General features: G+C 50.4%; 1 protein-coding gene across 1 annotated transcript in view; it reads right to left on the bottom strand.

Annotated features, from left to right (window-relative positions):
- Window positions 1-1,307: 1,307 nt before the first annotated feature.
- SGIP1 (SH3GL interacting endocytic adaptor 1) overlaps window positions 1,308-18,795 on the bottom strand; it is a gene marked incomplete at both ends in the record, with an annotated part of 46,978 nt that continues 29,490 nt past the window's right edge. The window contains 10 exons of the mRNA XM_080349090.1: window positions 1,308-1,591; window positions 2,163-2,227; window positions 2,581-2,783; window positions 3,071-3,203; window positions 4,168-4,323; window positions 4,684-4,795; window positions 10,215-10,274; window positions 13,665-13,791; window positions 14,720-14,841; window positions 17,860-18,312. Of these exons, the coding sequence (XP_080205216.1) occupies window positions 1,308-1,591; window positions 2,163-2,227; window positions 2,581-2,783; window positions 3,071-3,203; window positions 4,168-4,323; window positions 4,684-4,795; window positions 10,215-10,274; window positions 13,665-13,791; window positions 14,720-14,841; window positions 17,860-18,312 (1,715 nt within the window). The remainder of the gene's footprint in view (window positions 1,592-2,162; window positions 2,228-2,580; window positions 2,784-3,070; window positions 3,204-4,167; window positions 4,324-4,683; window positions 4,796-10,214; window positions 10,275-13,664; window positions 13,792-14,719; window positions 14,842-17,859; window positions 18,313-18,795) is intronic.

Here is an 18,795-nt window from a genome sequence, read left to right as displayed (position 1 = left end):
ATGGAAATTTGATGTAAATACTCTTTGTAGAAGTGACATTTTTTTCCACATTTTGCTGGGAGACTGTACTAGGAACCTCCACATTTACAGCAATATTTTTCTGGAGTTAAACCAGCTAAACCTGAAGATAGAGATTTTTATTTGTCACTGTGAGACATACTAAGGACTGAAGAAAAAGTAAATCAGCCTGTCATTTTTACTCTCTTTTTATGAGGCACCCCCTTCATAACAGCTATCAGTATTGTATTTAAATCGTATATATTGACAAAATGTAATCTACCTCTGTAAGCATTGTGCCATTCAACAGTACTACTATTAAATTTATATACCACAGTTTAAATTACATCCATTTCATGAATGGTAAAATGCTAAAACTCAAGTGTCTAACGGCCAAAATACAGCCTTACTGGAATGAGTACAATTTACAAATACAATAATTACATTTTAAAACCATTAACAATGTTACATCTAGAAGTAGATACTGTAGGACTGGTCAAGACGGTGTTTTCCAAGGAAAAAAATGCTGAAAGTTGTCATCACTTCCAACAGAAATGTCCCGAGTGCAGGATTTAGTTCATTTTCCTTAAACTGTAATTAAAACCCGTTCCACGCACAGCAGTCCTTGGGTGTTTTCCATATTATTTTCCATAGACTTGCATAAGCTCCCATCAGTTATCGGCCAAATATTTACCTAAAAATGGGATCAGAAATCAGCTGCGGGGAGGGAGCAGCCCCGGTTCCTGGGGATGGGCACCCACCACCACCAGCCCCACACACACGGCCACACTGCTGCCACGGAAAAATCATCATCAAATCGTGAAATCATCGAATCCCAGGTTGGAAGGGACCTCAAGGATCACCTGGTCCAACCTTTCTTGGCACAAGCCCAGTCTAGACAAGCTGGCCCAGCGCCCTGTCCAACTGAATCTGAAAACTGTCCAATGTTGGGGAATCTCCCCTGGGGAGATTGTTCCAGTGGCTGATTGTTCTCATAATAAAAAAATTCGCCTGTGTCCAATTGGAATCTCCCCAGGAGTAACTTGTACCCATTACCCCTCCTCTTTTCTTGGGACTCCTTGCAAAAAAGGAATCTCTACCTTCTTTGTAACCACTCTAAATGCTGAGACATGGTGACAAGATCTCGCCTGAGCTGCCTTTTCTCTACGCTTTGGAGATTCCCAAGCCTTGCCTTTCGCACAGGACCCATCAGCAGAAAAGAGCCCATTAAATTCAAGGCTCTGGTAAGGATTTATTTCATGCAAGGGAGCTTTTGCCCCTCTGCTGCCAGCCAACCCTGTCACACCATGCTATGGTGGCTTGTACAGCCAACAAATACACAGCAAGGGCAGTCCAGATGTGCTGCACAGCTGGAGGGGGCCGCTGAGGACACTGCCATCCCAAGAGCAGCCACCAGCAAGGTACCTACCTGCCGCAAACCTCTTCTTGATGAGGGAGAAGCGGTACCCAGCGCCGACGAGCTCGATGTCGCAGCTGGAAAGTGTGGTCCCCTCGCTGGTGAACTGCACGGCCAGGGGGGCTGGAGTGCTGGGCCCCTCTGACAGCTGGAACCGGGCCAGCAGAGACCCCACACCTGCGATTTAAAAATCCCACATGAGACCCTTTTACAAGCCCAGAGAGGCACATCTCACATCCCAGGACCAGATTTGCCGGCAAAGCCGAGGAGATGCCCAACGTGCTGCAAGTGAAGCCCACAGCCATAGCTGTACCTGAGCCAGCAGCATACCTGGGGGCAACAGAGCCAAACCCCCTCACCCTCCCAGCAGATTTTTACTTTTCAGACACCCCAGCGATACGGGGCAGCCGAGCTGCATGGGTGCCATGTGGGAGGCTGCGGTTCCCCGACAGGGATGTGACATGGAGCCTCAGCCTTCAAAAATGGAGAGGGTCAGTGGAGCAAAGGACTCGGCAAACAACCGTGCCCAAACCCGATGTGTTAATACCCTTCCGTGACACCAAAGCAGTTGGCAAAAGCCTGCCAGTCCCTGCTTTTCAAAGCTCTTTGGTCCCAGCTTTAAATAGCATCTTCCCTTAGCAAGTGCCGGCAGAAACCTGCACGTCTGGACTTGTGTGCAGGCACGATAAATGGGTCAGTGTCAGATTTAAGTATTGAGAGTTAATAGCATGCACATTTACAGGATTACCTCCATTTTCCGACTTCTGAGAGATATCAGGGATCTTCCACAATATCCTTTGCTGTTCAGCATTCCTAAAAACACATGAAGAAGAGCATTTCTGTAGGAAACAAGAAATTACGAAGGAGTGGTTTGAATTTCGCTAAAGGCTGTGTGGGCTGGAGGAGGAGCTCTGGTGCCGCTCTCCAGAACTACAATTCTAAGAGTTTGGCTTTGGGTTTGACCCAGGGCAGGAAAATGCTGCTCTTGCATTGCACCATAACAATTAAGCAATGGGTGACAGGCAGCAGGATAAAAGTAACCAAAACAAGAAATAAAGGTTGTTATTCTGCCTCTTGTGCACATAGGTTCAGCTCTGACCACATGCGTGTGGGAATGGTGATTAAAAAAAAGTAAAATCAGAGTAGGGTTGCAGATTTCTTCCTACCAGACAGCAGGAGGAAGCACAGCTTGAAGTTTGGTTACTCCTCCGTCGACGGGGACAAGGAACTGGACGTTGTTTAGAGCGACCGGTGTGGTCATTGCCTCTGTATTGTATTTGTAGTCGATGCGGAGGTCAGTGCTTGCAGGGTCACACCGCCAGCTCACTGCAAGGTTTAATGGAGTAGACTGAATACCCTGGGCAGATACCTTCCAAAATGACAGAAAAAACATTTAGTTTCCATAGGGGTGAAGGGAGAAATCCCATTTTACAGACGCGGTCATTGCATTTGGTTGCAGAGGAGACAATACCTTGGATTCTCATAGAAAATTTGCCTGATTTTGAGCCCAGTACAATCTAGTGACACAGAGGTGGGACAAGCAGGACAGCATGCCCTCAACTCATGTTATCTCTGCACTAGGGAAATACCAGTTTTTACATCTATAAGCTAAGCACACATTTTTTGGCACAGTTTGTCTTACAGAAAGACCCCTACCTGGTATTTGAGCATATCCACATTGTAATAGGTGGCTTGCGGCTTCTGTTCCGATACCTTCTTTAGGTGAGTCATCAGATTTGGCATGTTGACCCAGAACTCCTTGGTGGTGGCATCACTCTGTGTGTTGTCACTGCACAGAGGAGAATTAACCCTTGGCATAAGCCACCTCATCAGAAAAAAAGCTTTCCCACAAAGCATGTAGGGCAGCAGTGCCAGTCACGGGCTGAGACCACATTTAATCCCACATTTAAAGAAATATCACCTCCCTCCTGCCCATCTCTGTCTTGTCCTCAGCTGCCTCCGCGGAGGCACAGCAGGTGCAACCTGTAGGTCACCTCATTTTGCAAACAGGAGGTATAACGAGCAGAGCGAGGCAGAAAATGAGCAAACCCCATCAAAACGCTTCTCTCTGCAGATGCTCTGTGTTTGGTTTTGAGCCCCCTCAGGACAAGGAAGCCCTTGAGGTGCTGGAACGAGTTGAGAGAAGGGAACGGAGCTGGTGAGGGGCTGGAGCACAAGTGTGATGGGAGCAGCTGAGGGACCTGGGGCGCTCAGCTGGAGAACAGGAGCTGAGGGGAGACCTTCTGATCTCTGAACTGCCTGAAAGGAGGTTGGAGCCAGGGGGGGTCGGGCTCTGCTCCCCAGGAACAAGCACCAGGATGAGAGGAAACGGCCTCAAGTTGCGCCAGGGGAGGTTGAGGTTGGATCTGGGGAACAATTTCTTCCCCAAAGGGCTGCTGGGCATTGGAACAGGCTGCCCAGGGCAGTGGTGGAGTCACCATCCCTGGAGGGGTTGAACAGATGTGGAGATGAGGTTCTCAGTGACATGGGTCAGTGCCAGGGGTGGGTGAACAGTTGGACTCAGTGATCTTGAGAGTCTTTTCCAACCAAAGAGATTCTATGATGCTCTTCTGCCTGGCAAAGAGACTGTTCTCAGAGGGGGTACTCTGGCAAATATTTAAGGGCTTGAGAATTTCCTTCCCAATATCAGGGCAGGCTACCAAGGAAGATATTTTGGGCCATGTGTTTTTACAAAGCACCTTATTTTTCTGGAAACCCACCCTCCTTTGGGGTGCTGCGCGGCAGGGTCTTACCAACAGAGCAGCTGGGGGTTTGGCAGGACGTGCTCCAGCCGGTTGTAGTTCAGCACGCGGAAGGTGAGTACCGCCGGAGCGGGGTTGTTGGCAAAGTGTCGGGTGATGCCGGCTGGAAACGACAGCACCATCTCCCCGGTGATCTTCACGATGCACCTGCAGGACCAAACACAGAGATCAAGGTGGGGAGGAAGAAAATGGGGGGGCTCAAAATGCAGCAGGAGGGGATTGTTCATGCCAGGGATGGTGTGGTGACAGCCCCCGCTCCCCACCCACTACACCGGGGAGTAAACCTGTTGTGATTCTAAACCAGAGCGAGCTGAAACAGCAGCACAGGCTGGCAGCCTGCTAGGGGTGAGGCCGATGCTCCTGGGGATGCCCCAGAAGCATCCTGCGCATGGACAGTACATCCCTGTACCCTCAAGATGCTCACTGAAGCATCAACAGCACCCCAAGCCTGTCCCAACCCCAGGACCTCCCCATATCGACACCCAGACCCTGTCAGATATCACCTACTTGTTCGGGTCGGCCCCTTTGAAATACGCATTGACGGTTTCTGTGAAGGCGGCAGCGACAGGCAGGGTGTCCTGTGCCCCCATGGTGAGGGGGCTGGGTCCCCGCGACGAGCCTGCAACAGACCAAAAACCTCCTGTTCTTACGTGCAGAGAAAAATAGCACCAGTCCCTCCCATAGCCAGGGCAATGGGGTGCTCACCAGGATCCCCAGCCTAGCTCTATGGGCAAATATTAAGAAAAAATTCTCTAGGCTTTGGATGAGGCTTTTAAAACATTTTAAAATTATCTTCCCCCACCCCAAAAAAAAGAAAAGCAAGCAGAGAAAATAATGGAGAAGCCCCAGGCAGGAGCAGCATGCGGGGCCGCAGCAGCCCCAGTGCTTTGCATGACAGTTTTTGCAGCAGGTTTCTGGACCCCGGCAAGATGGGCTGGGGAGGGTCCTTGTCCCTTGGCTGGAGGGCTCAGGTTGCCCATGGAAGAGTGGGGTGTCAGCAGTGTCCCCCCCAATGCTACCTGAACCCCAACCTGCGGGACCCCTGCAATCCCCCCTCTCCTGCCCGGCTCTCGCTCCACAAAGCCCACGACACGCTGCGGCAGATCCGCACATTGTCAGAAACCTGGAGCTACGGAGGAGAACGTGGAACTCCAGGTGCAAGAGCTAAAGCTATTAATCTGTGGTTTATTTAGCTGGTAAAAAAAGAAAAAGGGTGGAAAAGTTTGCTTTGGTCATGTTGTGCATCTGTGGATGCTGGCCAGGCTCTAAAATAGTTTAGCCCTGCATAGTCACACACAGGTTTCCCTTTGCTGGCCAGAAATACCTGTCTCCGAAAAATATTTGAGGATGAAAACATTACTGCAAAGCATATTCCAGAAGCCCTGGGTGTGCTGGAAACCCTGCGTGGGGAACAATGTCCCGTTCCCCGTGCCCGTCACAAAGAAGATGGCAAGTGGTGACTGTCGCCTACTTGACGTACAAGTTGCTGAACCCCCAGGTACCCGAAAAACTCCTCAAGGAGTCAACAGCCCTGCCCTGGTACCGCCAGATCAGCCTGATCTATTTTTCTCCAACACACCACTTTTAAAAAAATATATATATATATCACAGTCATATATATGTATATCATCAGGTTAAACACAAGGATTATTTTGCCCCAAACCAGCTAAAAAGGAATGTAAAAGGTCTCTGGAGGGGCAGTTTCCTGGGGACCCCAACACCCCTTTGCTCTGTTACCTTCATTTACAGGGTCTGAATTAGGCAGGTGAATCAGGCTGTAAATTGAGCCCAGGGTTTTATTTAGAGCACACAAGTGTGTGGCAGTTTCAGCTGAAGCCACATGAGATTAAACACCGGCCTGGGGATGGGCAGCATCTCTGCAGGTGGAGGTGAAGGAAAAGCAAAGTGACCATGCAAAATGCAGTGTGTTTCTGGTGAGCTCCTGCTTCTCTGCTTGGACTATCTTAAAAAATAATCCTCTCCCTTCTTTATCTGCTGCTGCCTGCCTCAGCCCCATTTTCTGCTGCTTTTTCCCTCAGATCTAAGCAATCTGTGGTGGCTTCTTTGTGACATTCAGTAAGGTCCTGGCTTGCTGCTGCAAATTTTCTGCAAGTATTATAAATAATAGAGGCTGCCTCCAGGAAATCAGGCTTTATAATATCTCCTGACAAAAGCACTTCTGTCACTTGCATTACACTTTGAGTTTTGATATATTAATTGTGAAAAAATGCATCATTGGCAGGTGAAGATTACTCACGCCTTACAAATACAACAGCGCAGGCAGCGTGTTAATGTATAAAACCCAAGTTGCTGTCTCCCAGAGGCACAGAGGAGCCTCTCTGGTGCTGGGGTTTCCCCTTCAAATGTATAATGTAACCTAAAAGGGTGTAAAAAATTAATGTAGCCACGGGTCTTCATCTTGGTCATATATCTTAAGAAACTCAGGGGAATAAGTGGTTCCAGCCGCAGCCCGGGATAACGATGCTCAGTAAGTGCAGCAGGTCCGTCTGTCACAGCACACGGATGGACAAACTGAGCACCTCACCCACACGTGACAGCCCCATCACCACGCACACGTTAATTACCCTAATGAGCCCAGGGAGACAGCATGGGCTCCCCAAGCCTTCTGTTCCGGAGGACGCAGCCCTGGGCTGTGCATCGGGGACTGGGCAAACTGGAGCAGACACCTTGTGTCAGTGCCAGCCGCGCACGGAGGCACGGGCAGCCCCCCAAGCCCACCAGCCACCTGATTATTGCAGCTGAAATACCTGCAGACTGGGAGGTAACATGTTTTTTATGAATTCTTTGCATAGGCATCACTGCTGGGTTATCAGAGAGTGCATCCTCGCTCCCTGAGCAACGACCTCCCATCAAATCCAGCCGAACGCAAGCCAGGGGGATGTTCTCATCACATCCACCCAGTAATACAGGTGAGATTCAAAAACATAAATGCAGACCAGCGGTAGAATGGCAACAACTGGAAGTGTCTCCTGGCAGAGGAACATCAGGCTCATCTCAGCAGGAAAGGCAAGAGGAAGGTCTTTAGCCATCCAGCAGCAGCAACACCAGTGATTCTTGGCAATGTTATCATTATTCTTTGGGAGAGAAAAAAAACACCAAAACCCATACCTTCCAGACATATAGACCCTGCCCCAGAGCACGGATCGATAGGGTGGGCATCTCTCACACCAACGCACCTTTTCCCTCATTTTCCATCTCTCATTTCTTACACCATTTCTCTGTACATATACGAGACTCCTTCATTCTCCAGAATGAAAAATCATACATGCAAGAATAAATCAGCTCAAATCATGTATCTGTATTACCAGGCTCAGCTGGCCTTGGGAAGTCTGAGTTCATCTGAGCAGCAACAAAACATCCTCCGTGTTTCTAATCTGACTCTGGACACAGATCACGTGGATGTAACCAGCATTCAGAGTTCTCTGTTCCGTCTACTCTTCCCTGTGAACCTATATATTGTTCTCTTAATAGCTTCAGAGGCTAAACAACTTTTTAAATAAAATTTTTAATGTAAATATAAAAGTATGCTCTCTTTATTTTAAGCCCTAAAATTCTTTTCCAAAAACCTGAGAGACAAGTCTGGTTAAAGCACATACTGTGGCACGCCTCCACCAAAAATATGGCTTTTCAGTGATTGCCTCAGAAGTAATTTTTAGAAACTTTCCATTTTGGCAAAATAATGCAATAATATGGGGGGGGCGGGGGGGGAATAATCCACTTCATGGAGCTTTGGATCCAGCCATAAGGAGCACACTAGGTTCATTTGCCTTCATTTTCCCTACACAAAGGTGGAAAATACAGCTGTGGAGTAAGGATGGCTGAGTACCAGTGATGCTGGTACCCAGCTCTGCCCATGCATCCAGAAGAGCATCACCAAAGCTGCACCGTGTCTTTTTACACACATACTACCCCATGTTCTACCAAAACATGGATTTTAGCACAGAAAAAACTAAGCTCAGAAATAAAAGGTAATCTGGCATTTCATGCCCTGAGTTACAGATACCAAACTCAGCAGATGTCATGAGATGAGCCCAGAGGCAATTCTGCACTTTTGCAGCCCTAGACAAATGTACCAACCACTCCAGACCATTAATGCTGCCAAAACCAAGCACAAGAATTTAAATACACCATTCAAAACCACAAGAAAACCCCCAAGGGTTGGACATGCTCACAGTGCTGATGCTAGATTGAGCAAGGGGGACGAGAAACCACAGAGCAGGGGATCAGCAGGGATGTGCAGTGTTGGGTACATGTACTGAGGGATCACTCTTCGACCTAGTGATCCTTTTTTATTTTTTCTGGAAGCAGCAAAAGTGCCATGAGCATCAGGAGACAGCAGCTCCTCCCTGGCCTCCTCCCAGGTCTAAGCCAGGAGCTGCTGTTGGAGCAGGGACCTTGGGGCCCAGCAGTTGCGGCTGATTGAAAAGCAAAAAGAAAGGAAAGAAGAACCAACTCCCTGGTCACCAGCACCTCCATCCATCCATCCATCCATCCATCCATCCATCCATCCATCCATCCCTGCTTCTGCTACAGCATAGGAGCACAGAATCATTTGGTTGGAAGAGACCCTCAAAATCATCAAGTCCAACCATTACCCCACCCCTGGCACTACTCCATGTCCCTGAGAACCTCATCTCTGCATCTGTTCAACCCGTCCATGGATGGTGACTCCACCACTGCCCTGGGCAGCCTGTTCCAATGCCCCACAGCCCTTTGGGGAAGAAATTGTTCCCCAGATTCAACTTCAACCTCCTCTGGCGCAACTTGAGAACATTTCCTCTTGTCCTGGCGCTTGTTCCTTGGGAGCAGAGCCCGATCACCCTGGCTCCAACCTCCTTTCGGGCAGTTCAGAGATCAGAAGGTCTCCCCTCAGCTCCTGTTCTCCAGCTGAACCCCCCAGGTCCCTCAGCCGCTCCCATCACACTTGTGCTCCAGCCCCTCACCAGCTCCATTCCCTTCTCTCAACTCGCTCCAGCACCTCAAGGGCTTCCTTGTCCTGAGGGGGCCCAAAACAGCTTCACCACCACCACCCAAAATGAGGTTTGCTCCATAAACACCAACACCATGTGCTCAGCCACCAGGGAATACAATCCCAGGCCACTGGGCTGTTTACTGGAGGGGACACTGATGGCACAGTCACAGGAAGTGACACCCATGGGACCCATGCTCTGGCCTGTCCCCTGCTTCATCCTGTCCTGTGCCAGCAGGATCCCCCTGCCAGCCACAGTACAGCTCCTGCAAACACCCCAGCAGCTTCAAAGCTCTTCTTTTGGGTTTTAAAGCACCTGTTCCTGCTGCTAGCACTCCTTTTAAAGAAAAACATGGGCATGATGTCTGTGGGATGAGGCTTCCCCTGAAGCCTTGAGGTTCTCGGCATGTCTCTGCCCTCTCTGTGATGTGATGCTGCTCAGAGAAGCTGCCAGCCACCTCAAAACAAGCCGTGTCCCCCCCACATCCCTCCATAACGTGCCTTTTCATCAACGAGGGACCCCAAACACCTCAACACCTCCAACCAGCTGCCCCAGCAGCACAACCCAGTGACATTTCACTCTCTCCAACCCCTCACCCTGGAAAAATCTGATGGGAGGTGGGGAGGGGTCCCCAGCTTGGTGAAAAACCCGTCACCCTTTGGTTTTTAATTAACCGTGCCACAGCCTGAGCAGCTTGCGAGGGAGAGTAGAGAGAAGCCCTGGTTGACAGAGTCAAGTTCCTCAGCAGTGCAAGAGGTTTCGCTCTCTGGTTTTCACCGCAGTCTTGGTATGAGAATATTCTTTTGAGTTTTGATTTGTTTGGGGTTTGTTTTGGGTTTTGTTTTCATAAATAAAGAGGAAAACAAATCATGGGGATAAATAGCACAAACCAAATCACAGTCGTTCTGGTCGAAGTTGCGATGTCATCTAAGTAGCCATAGCATTTGGCTTGGAAAGCCGGACTGGAGCCTTGGGAGGAAACCCCGGGAGTCAGAGAGCAAGAGCGAGAGGAGCGAGCGGTTACCGGGTATGCTATGCACTACTTACCTTCGAAAGTCAAATAAAACTTTCCTCTGTCAAACCAAACGAGGGAAGGCTGTTCATTCTCTGTATGGCCGGGAGTTGAAGCGGGATGGGAAAGGTTAAGGAGAGGGAGAGAGAAGGACACAGTGTGAGTCACAGAGCAGGTCATCGATCTCACTACGGGGAGGGGTCAAGGCGCTGCAAGCCGCTCACGTGCAAGGAAAGGGGGCTCTTAAACTCTGGTTTTGGTTTAGGAAACAGAAAGCAGAAAGCAAAGCTATGGAAGCCCAGATGGAAGAGTGTTCTTGCCCACTTGGTAAGGATTTCTGGGGGTTCTCTCTCTTTTTTTTTTTTGTCTAGAGCAGAAAGGCTCCTAGGCTCATGCACTCCATCAACATGTTCTAACCGCGCTGATTTTGGCAAACACACCATATCCTCATCACCTCCAGCGATGTCTCTGCCGAGCTACCCCAGCAGCAGCGAGCGTGTCCCCGGCGGGATGCTGCAGCGTATGCCACGCCGGCAAGAAAGCAAGTGACAGTGACACGTAGGTACTTTCATTGTGTTTCAGAACATAAAGCTTGCAGATAAACAGACACACACACACAGAGCAGGAGGTGCCTAACTGGAATTTTCCCTTTCCCATCACAACCACCAGCTCCTTTGCACTCATACCGCCTTGAAAGCCTCATTAGATACCAGGTACTGTTGAAATAAGTAGGGGTATAGGTTGAAAAAATGGCTTTTTGAGCTGCTAAATTAACACTTTAGAATTCAGGAGATTACAGCCTGTCACCTTGCAGTCCTTTTGTTACTAAGAAACTGTCACGCAAGGTGCTGCAAGCAGTGGATGCCGGGGCTTGGGTGCTCGGGACGCCCACAGTTGCCCTCTCTGGAGCCAGATGGCTCAAAAATGCTCTGCTAGAACAGCACCTGCAGGCGTTTCACAGCGCCGTGCAAACACGGGCAGCTTGGCAATAAAAGCATCATCTGATAACATACACAGAAGAAATGCAAAGAAAAAAGAAAGAATAAAACAGTAAATCCCAAATGAAATCAAGCAGCGCGCTGTATCAACAACAACAAAAAAAAAACACAGAGAAAGATTTTAACAAGAAAATAACAGAAGGGTCACTGACACAGAAATAACAGCTTCTTTCTTTGCAATAAAATATTCAGACCGCGAACAACCACAACGAAAGCAAACCAGAACAGCAAGGGGGACAAATAAATGAAATAACTCTTCCACACGCTCTTAGACAAACTCCATCAGACTTTGCCGCAGGAAACAAGAGATGGGGAAGGTGGTGGAGACGGACCTGGCCACAAGCTGAGGGCTTTGGGTGGCCCCAGCCAGCTCAGGGTGTCCCAACCCCATTGCCGGTCCCACAGGACCCCTGGTGGTCCCCAACCCACTCCTGTGCCTGTCCCTGCCCACACCTTTCACCTTGTCTTTTCCTCTTACTGTGTGACAAACCCAGAAATTAGAGGTGCTCCCTGTGCTTTGCAGCCGGTGGATGCTGCAGGGATGCTCGCCCTGCTGTCCACCCTCGCTTCGGCCACCTCAGTGAGGACCACAGGGAGATGCTTGGTTTTTCCTGAAGCTCATGTGTCCCTGCCTGTCCCCTACCTGCTCTGTGCTGCCATGCCTTTTCCCAGGCCAAGTTCTAGAAACGCAGCACCCACCGCTTGGTTTTTACGTGGAGCTGGAAGCGCAAAGCCTGGAATCTGGGGGTGCCACCCCATTCAGTGTCCCCTTGCCACAGGGTCACCCGAGAGCCTCGATTTTGTCTCTCTTCCAAGGAAAGACCCCATGGAGGGGGTGGTGGGTGCAGCTTCCCACCCCTCCTCCCAGCTGCATCATTCCCCAGCATCAGGGCAGGCGGTGCACTAAGTCATTAAAAAGCATCAAATGTCAATTTTTTTCATAAAAATGTACATGTTAATGGGGAAAACAAAACAAAACAAAATAAAACCAGCTGAAACTAAGGAAGTCATCACCTGCTCAGTCTACAGGATATCCTGGAGTCCCCTGGCAGGGCATAGACCATCAGCCCCAACTGCAGCCCCCATTTCACAGCCACTTCTCCCTGAAGCCCCCATGACCATCCCTGTCCTCAGCCTGACTGTTCCTCTCCACCAAAATCATGTTTACCGCCATGGTCACGGGCACCAGCCGAGGCGACTGCCCAGGGCTGGCTGCCGAAGCTGTGGGACAGCGGGCACAGACAGGACCGACACACAGGGGATGCTCGGGGCTTCTTGGCCCCTCGTTCAGGATGTGTTTTGTTTTTTTCCAGCACGTGCTCTGATGGTGACCGACAGCCAGCAAACAGGCACAAGCATCTGTGACACCTCGAGAGTTAAGCAAACAACAGGATGGACACGCAGGTCAGAAACTCCAGCCAACCTATGGGGAGGGCTTGGGTGGGCACGTGCGGCCACCGGCACCTTGGAGATGCCACTTGCCTCGTGGCTCAGGCCACGCCATCGCCTCCAGCCATCAGAGGTGGCCTCATGAGGTGACAGACAGTGGGGACCGCTGCAGCCAGGACCATGGCTGAGCACAACCGATACCCAGGGTTCATTTTTCAGAGGTCTGGGGATCAGCTCCTGCCACAGAACCAGCTGTAACCTGCAAAGCTCCTGCCCCGCTACACACACCAGGTGTGCTTGTCACAAAAAACATGGAAAGAAAGACAAAAGGATGGAGGAAGGATGCTCCTGGTGGAAGATGGAGCTGCGGGAAGCGAGGGGACCAGCAACTGGGAGGATGGCAGGGGTGGCAGGGGAAGGTGCACCGAGGGGACAGAGGAAGGGGACACAGGGGGACCCGGAACATGGAGCCTGGGAGCTGCCAGCCAGACTTTATTTGCATTTCTTGTCTCAGGCCCTGGGGGACACTTGGGGAGCTTTGCAAAACCCATGTTTTTCAGGACATTCCTCCGAAAGAAAACACCAGTATTTTGTTCTGGTCTAGGACATGTCAAGCTAAACAGGTTGGAAGAGCCTTTTTCGAGACCTCATTTCCCACTACCACTTTAAGAGGAAATGTGATTTTAAGACGTTCAAAGAGATTTAATATTAGTTGTCCCCTGGATCCCAAGGTCTGGCTCCCAGCCCCTCTCCCCTCCAGGGTACAAGCATCCCCTGCAAAAAAAAGCTTATTTTAACCCAATTTAGATACCATAAGCACATTTTATATTATAATTCACTTGTTGATAACCTCTGCCTTCATGAAACACTCACTTTTTCACAACGTTTGGAGCTGCCATAAAAAGAAATCCTTCCTAGCAGCATCATGTTCATGACCCATCACACCCCCCTCAAATCACTTTTGGCATTTAAAAACCTGATGAAAATTAATGAACGTGAACCCAAAGAATGGTCTAGCGAATGAAAAGGTCTCAGGAATCTTTGAAGGATGTTCAGAGGCAGGAAAGGTGAAAGAAGAGCAGTGCTGTAGGTTTTTACCGACGGTGGGAGTGGTGGCTGCGCTCAGGGAGTTGGTGGAGGAGATGGAAGAAGTACTTTCAGCCCGGGCTAAAGGTGCTATCGGAGGAGGGCTGGATGAGTGAATAGGTGGGCTAAAAGGCCTGGACTGTAGAAAAACATAAAATAACAAAGGGTTAAAGAAAACATGCACAGAGACATTTACATCAAACAAACAGCAGCTTTTGCCTGAAGCCGTAGCCCTCTGGACCTCCAGGTCCCCAGGCAGCCTCGCTGGGCTAGAGACAAACTGTGACTTAAGTTCTTTTAGCCCAAATAGCATTTTAGTCTGGACCTAGAAAAATAGCAAATAATTCCCACCATCTTGTGGGTCTGGGTGTTTGAAGTCCCCCTCATCATCAAGAACAGGAGCTCCAGGGGCCATGGAATGGATTTAATGCACTCGGTACTGAGAAGGGAGCGGTGCCGCCATGTGCCAGCTCACTCAAGGGCAGCTCACTGGGTCCTTATGGATCCTTTGGGGACAATTTTATACCACAGATTCATAGATTACTAGGTTGGAAAGGACCACAAGGATCACCTGGTCCAGCCTTTCTCTGCAAAAACATCATAAGATCAATCCAAAAATTCTCTATAACCTACCTGAAGCACCCTAGGGTGATGGGGCAGAGTCCAGCAGGTGTTGTACAGTGATGGGGACCCCCACCAAGGATTGTGGGGCACCCCCCACAGCCATATGCCCTTCCTGGGATGGCCAAACCCATGTGCTTCCCCCCTAAGACACAGCTGGAGGTTCCCCATGGGTACGGTCCCTTTTTGCACCCATTTTCTGCCATCACTGTAACTGCAAACCACCATGTGCCTGTGGCTGGCATCTCCAGGCTGCCCCAGCCATTTTCCCACGTGTAATTTGTATCAGAAAAACAAATTATAGAAAATTCTAAATAGCCCAGGCAGCACTTGCCTGTTACTTGCTCTTAATGACTTGGTCTGCTTCATTAACCTGTCTCACCAGATTGCAAATGCAGACCCACCACCCTAGTGCACCCCCAAACACGCTGGCGGGGTGAACATACCACATCGGTGACGCTGGGCTTGCCGGGGGGCAGCTTTGGCCGGGACGGGGGCCGGGGCGGTGGTGGCGGGGGGGTGCCACAGGCGGCCAGCGGCGTGCCGGGACGAGCCGGGGACGAGGAACCTGCAATAAACAGGAGCCGTGAGTGCACTGCAGGGTGGTCCCCATGGCTGCCTTCCCCCCAGACATCCCTGCCCCATCTCAAAGCAAAGGCAGCTCCCCGGGGGTGCCCACACACACCTGGCACAATCTCACCTTAACTATCACTCCACAACAGCAGCTTTGTATGGAAAAAAGAGCTTTTTGGGATTGCTGATGCATTTGTCGCAGGGGAGATGCTGCCTATCCGTGCTGGGTACCCAGCTCCCTTGGCCAGGAACACTGGGCAGAACTGTTATCAGGCCAGGCATGAGAAAGAAATTGTTGCCCCCGAGGGTGGTGAGAGCCTGACCCAGGTTCCCAGAGAGGTGGTGGATGAACCATCCCTGGAGACATCCCAGGCCAGGCTGGACGGGGCTCTGAGCAACCTGAGCTGGTGAAGATGTCCCTGCTCATGGCAGGGGTGGCACTGGGGGAGCTGGGAAGGGCCCTTCAACACAAACCATTCCATGATTCTATGAGTCTCATGGTTTTACCAGAAAACCAACAACATGAACAAGAGAAAAATGATGAGCTGAGGATGGGGCAGCACCGGGGGGAGTGCGGTTGGTCCCCACCCTGGTAATGAGGGATGCTGTTGAGAGGGACAAAGCTTTGTCTGAGTAAAGAAGAGAACAGGTGGAAGAAAAAGTTCAGCAGATCTGCTGGAAGCACAAAGCGTTTCCCAGCCATTTGGAGGAGTTTCAGAGAACAGGAGGGTGCTGTTATCAGGATTCTTGTGGTCCCCAGCAGCTGCTGCCTTGCTGCGAAGAAGGACATTTTGCAATCAAAGAAAAATTGTAACAGAATCTTAGGAGGACACCAGGCAGGCTGTTTTGCTCCGTGTACAGAAATTCCTTTTGGGGTAAGGTTAGAAATAACTGTATATTGAGTAGCTGGGAGATTACACCAAGACAAGATGGGCAACAGGAACACAGCGGGGACACAGACCCTGTTTTGCAGGACAGCTGAGCTGGCATTTGCTACCAACTCCTGTGGAGCACAGGACCATGTTATGATCTGCAGAGCAGCGTGTTTTGCTCAGACTGACAATAAGATTACGGTTTTAGCTTCATTTTTCCCCACTTACAAGAGAATCAGTTCACTAAGTTTTTTTAGGTGATAGCTCAGCCTAAGGAAATATCAAAGCTACATCTACAGAACTGAGACTGAGAGGGAAACCACAAGAGGCTAAGACAAGAGATGGGCTTGTTTAGAGACTAAATCCTGGCTGTTCTCTTGTGCAACTCTGAAACCAAAGCCATTTTTATTTAGGAGCCAAAGTTTGAATTTTTCCTTCCTGATCGTAATAGAAGCCTGACAAAATAGTAACTATTCGGGGAAAGTAACCTAGCAGCACTGAACAAATATCATGAGATGAAGACATGGAGGGTGCATCTTGCCCCAGCTCAGGAGCAACCCTCAGCAAGACAAAGTCCTGCAGACGCCAGGGTGCATCCAGGGAGGTTTATTCCTCACATATTTAAGGTCCCTAGGAGACTGATGTACCTCTAGATGTTTTCTACAAGAAGAAACCATGGCAGCATGTTGTAAATCAGCATGCAATCAGGATCCTGCTGGGACAGCGGTCCTCAGCCCTGCCCTGGGGACACCCACAATGGCTCCCATGGGATGTGATAGCAGGAGGGTGTCCTGGGGTGGCCAAAATCTGGACACCCCTGGGGCTGAATGCAGCCTTGGAAAGGTAGAGATGGCAGGAGTGGGAAGGGTGCTGGATCAGCACTGTGCACCCAGACCCGCTGCCATGGGATGCAGCTTTCTGAAGACATACGTGATTTTTGTGTGTGTATTTTAACATGCTCTGCTTTCACAGCTCACTGTCCCATACTGGGCTGAAGGATGAAGTGATTTCTGGGGAAGTGACATGGATCTTCCCAAAAAGGTGTTGCTGGTGTGCTGAGTGGGGTTTCTCCATCCATCCCCATCCTGCAGGTCCTGCTCAGTTGGCACCAGGGTGAGGATCCACATGGGAAGCAGCTTCCTGGTTTGCCCCTGCACAGACCCCAAGCCCCCCACTGGCACAGAAAAGCCACCACTGTTGAAGCAAAGCCACACTCACAGCAACAGCCACGCTCAGGGGACACCCTCAGCACCCCCCACTGTACCAGATCCCCAGAGCAGATGGCACGTGAGGCTGGAGACAGCGGTCAGGAACAGGGCTGGGGATCCATCATCTCCCACCACCATCTGCACAGCTTTATGGGGGCAATGCTCTGAACAATAATTTATTGTGGATGCAGGACAGCAGCACAGGGGCTGGTGGGGACAAGGACTTACACATGGTGGCTGTGCCGGTGCAGTAAGAGCCCTAGGATCAACCTCAAATAACATGATTAGGTTGCACCTTCTCAAGCTGACAGGCTCGTTTGCCCTTGTGGACATACAGACATTTATAATTAAGCAGGTGAAGCCAGGCAGCCAGCACATGCCAGACACACGGATTGGTTTCTGTCCTTGGGACAGCTTCACCCTGGCAGCCAAATCTCCAGCCCCAGCTGGGGATCCAGCTCTCAGAGCTGAGGGGCAGCAAGCACCGTCCAGGCTTGTGCCGCCTCTGACCTGCAAGTGACTTTGTGACAGTATTCAGGGACCTGCCTGGCTGCAACAGATTTAAACCTCCCTTGGCATGAGGCTCATTTAGATTATTTGCCTGAAAAGTTTCTACCTACATTCACTCTGAAGCCTATTGAGGACAAAACCGCAGCAAAGGCAATCCTATGCCAAATCTTGCAGTGAGGAGATATGTGTGTGGCAGAGGTGGGAAGAATCACTCATGGGAGAGGCTGCCAGACCCATCCGACCACCAGACACGCAGCGGGGAGCAGGGGAGAGGACACAGGAGGCTGAGGGCAGACGCTGGACGTGGAAGCACGAGACAGCGGGCCAGGAGCACGGGTGCCGGGCACAGGCACAACCAGGCGGGAGGGGACGGCGGATGCGGTCATGGCCACACTGAAGCACACCCACCACCGCGGGACGTACCGCTGGTGCTTCCCGTGCCGCTGCTGCCGCCCGGTCCGGGGGACGAGACCACCGTGCGGTAGGTGGGCGGTGGAGGGGGCGGCGGGGTCGCTCTTTGTCCCAGCCCAAAATCTTTGGGGGAGGCGGCTGGCTCCGAGTTATCATCCTTAAGGTAGGGATGCTCAGAAAACTTCTTGTGAACCTCTTCCAGGTGGAGCGGCGAGGGGAGCGGGCGAGAGGGCTCAGCCCGGGGAGCGTCGGCCGGGCTGCCCACTGCCGGGGACCCCGCTTTTTCTCGGGGTGTCAACTCCGGAGTCACGTTTTCCGGGGATTGATCGGAAAAATTGACCCACTTGACTTCTGCGTTAACAGCAGCAGGCTTGGGGGACACCACGGGGCCAAAAATGCTGTCCAAGTCATTGATGGACGGAAGTTTTTTGTCACTTTTGAGCTCTGCTGCTGTCTGGTCCCCTCCTGCAGTCAAAGTAGTTTATTTTACACTTGGCATTAACCGAGAGCACTGCACTCGCACTATTCTCTATGGAGTTCTACGTCAGCTACATACTAGTGGAAATGCTTCAAAAGCAGATTTTTCTTATAAGCTGCCCGGGAATATAATTCATGTGCAAGAAAGGTGCGATATGCGATGTATAATGAACCACGCTGAATTGAAATACAGACACTGTACAGGAGCAAGCATGCACTGCGAGTCAAGCCCTCCTCCTCCATCACTTCATATACAACAGTCCCATATCCTCCCAAAATTTACAGCTGGCTCCCAGCCTTTGTTATCTGTCATCTAAATAACATCATTATGTCATTATCATCACTCTGAATTAGCAGCAGATATTCAACTTATGGACTCAGCTCTCTTGCACACTCCACTAGATATATATTTATAAACGCACACATATAAATATATATATTTAAACATGCTGGCTTGACACTCTCAAGACG

This window comes from Nesoenas mayeri (genome assembly GCF_963082525.1).
Source record: "Nesoenas mayeri genome assembly, chromosome: 8".
Taxonomy (NCBI): Eukaryota; Metazoa; Chordata; class Aves; order Columbiformes; family Columbidae; genus Nesoenas; species Nesoenas mayeri.
This window is presented reverse-complemented; position numbering and strand designations above follow the sequence as displayed.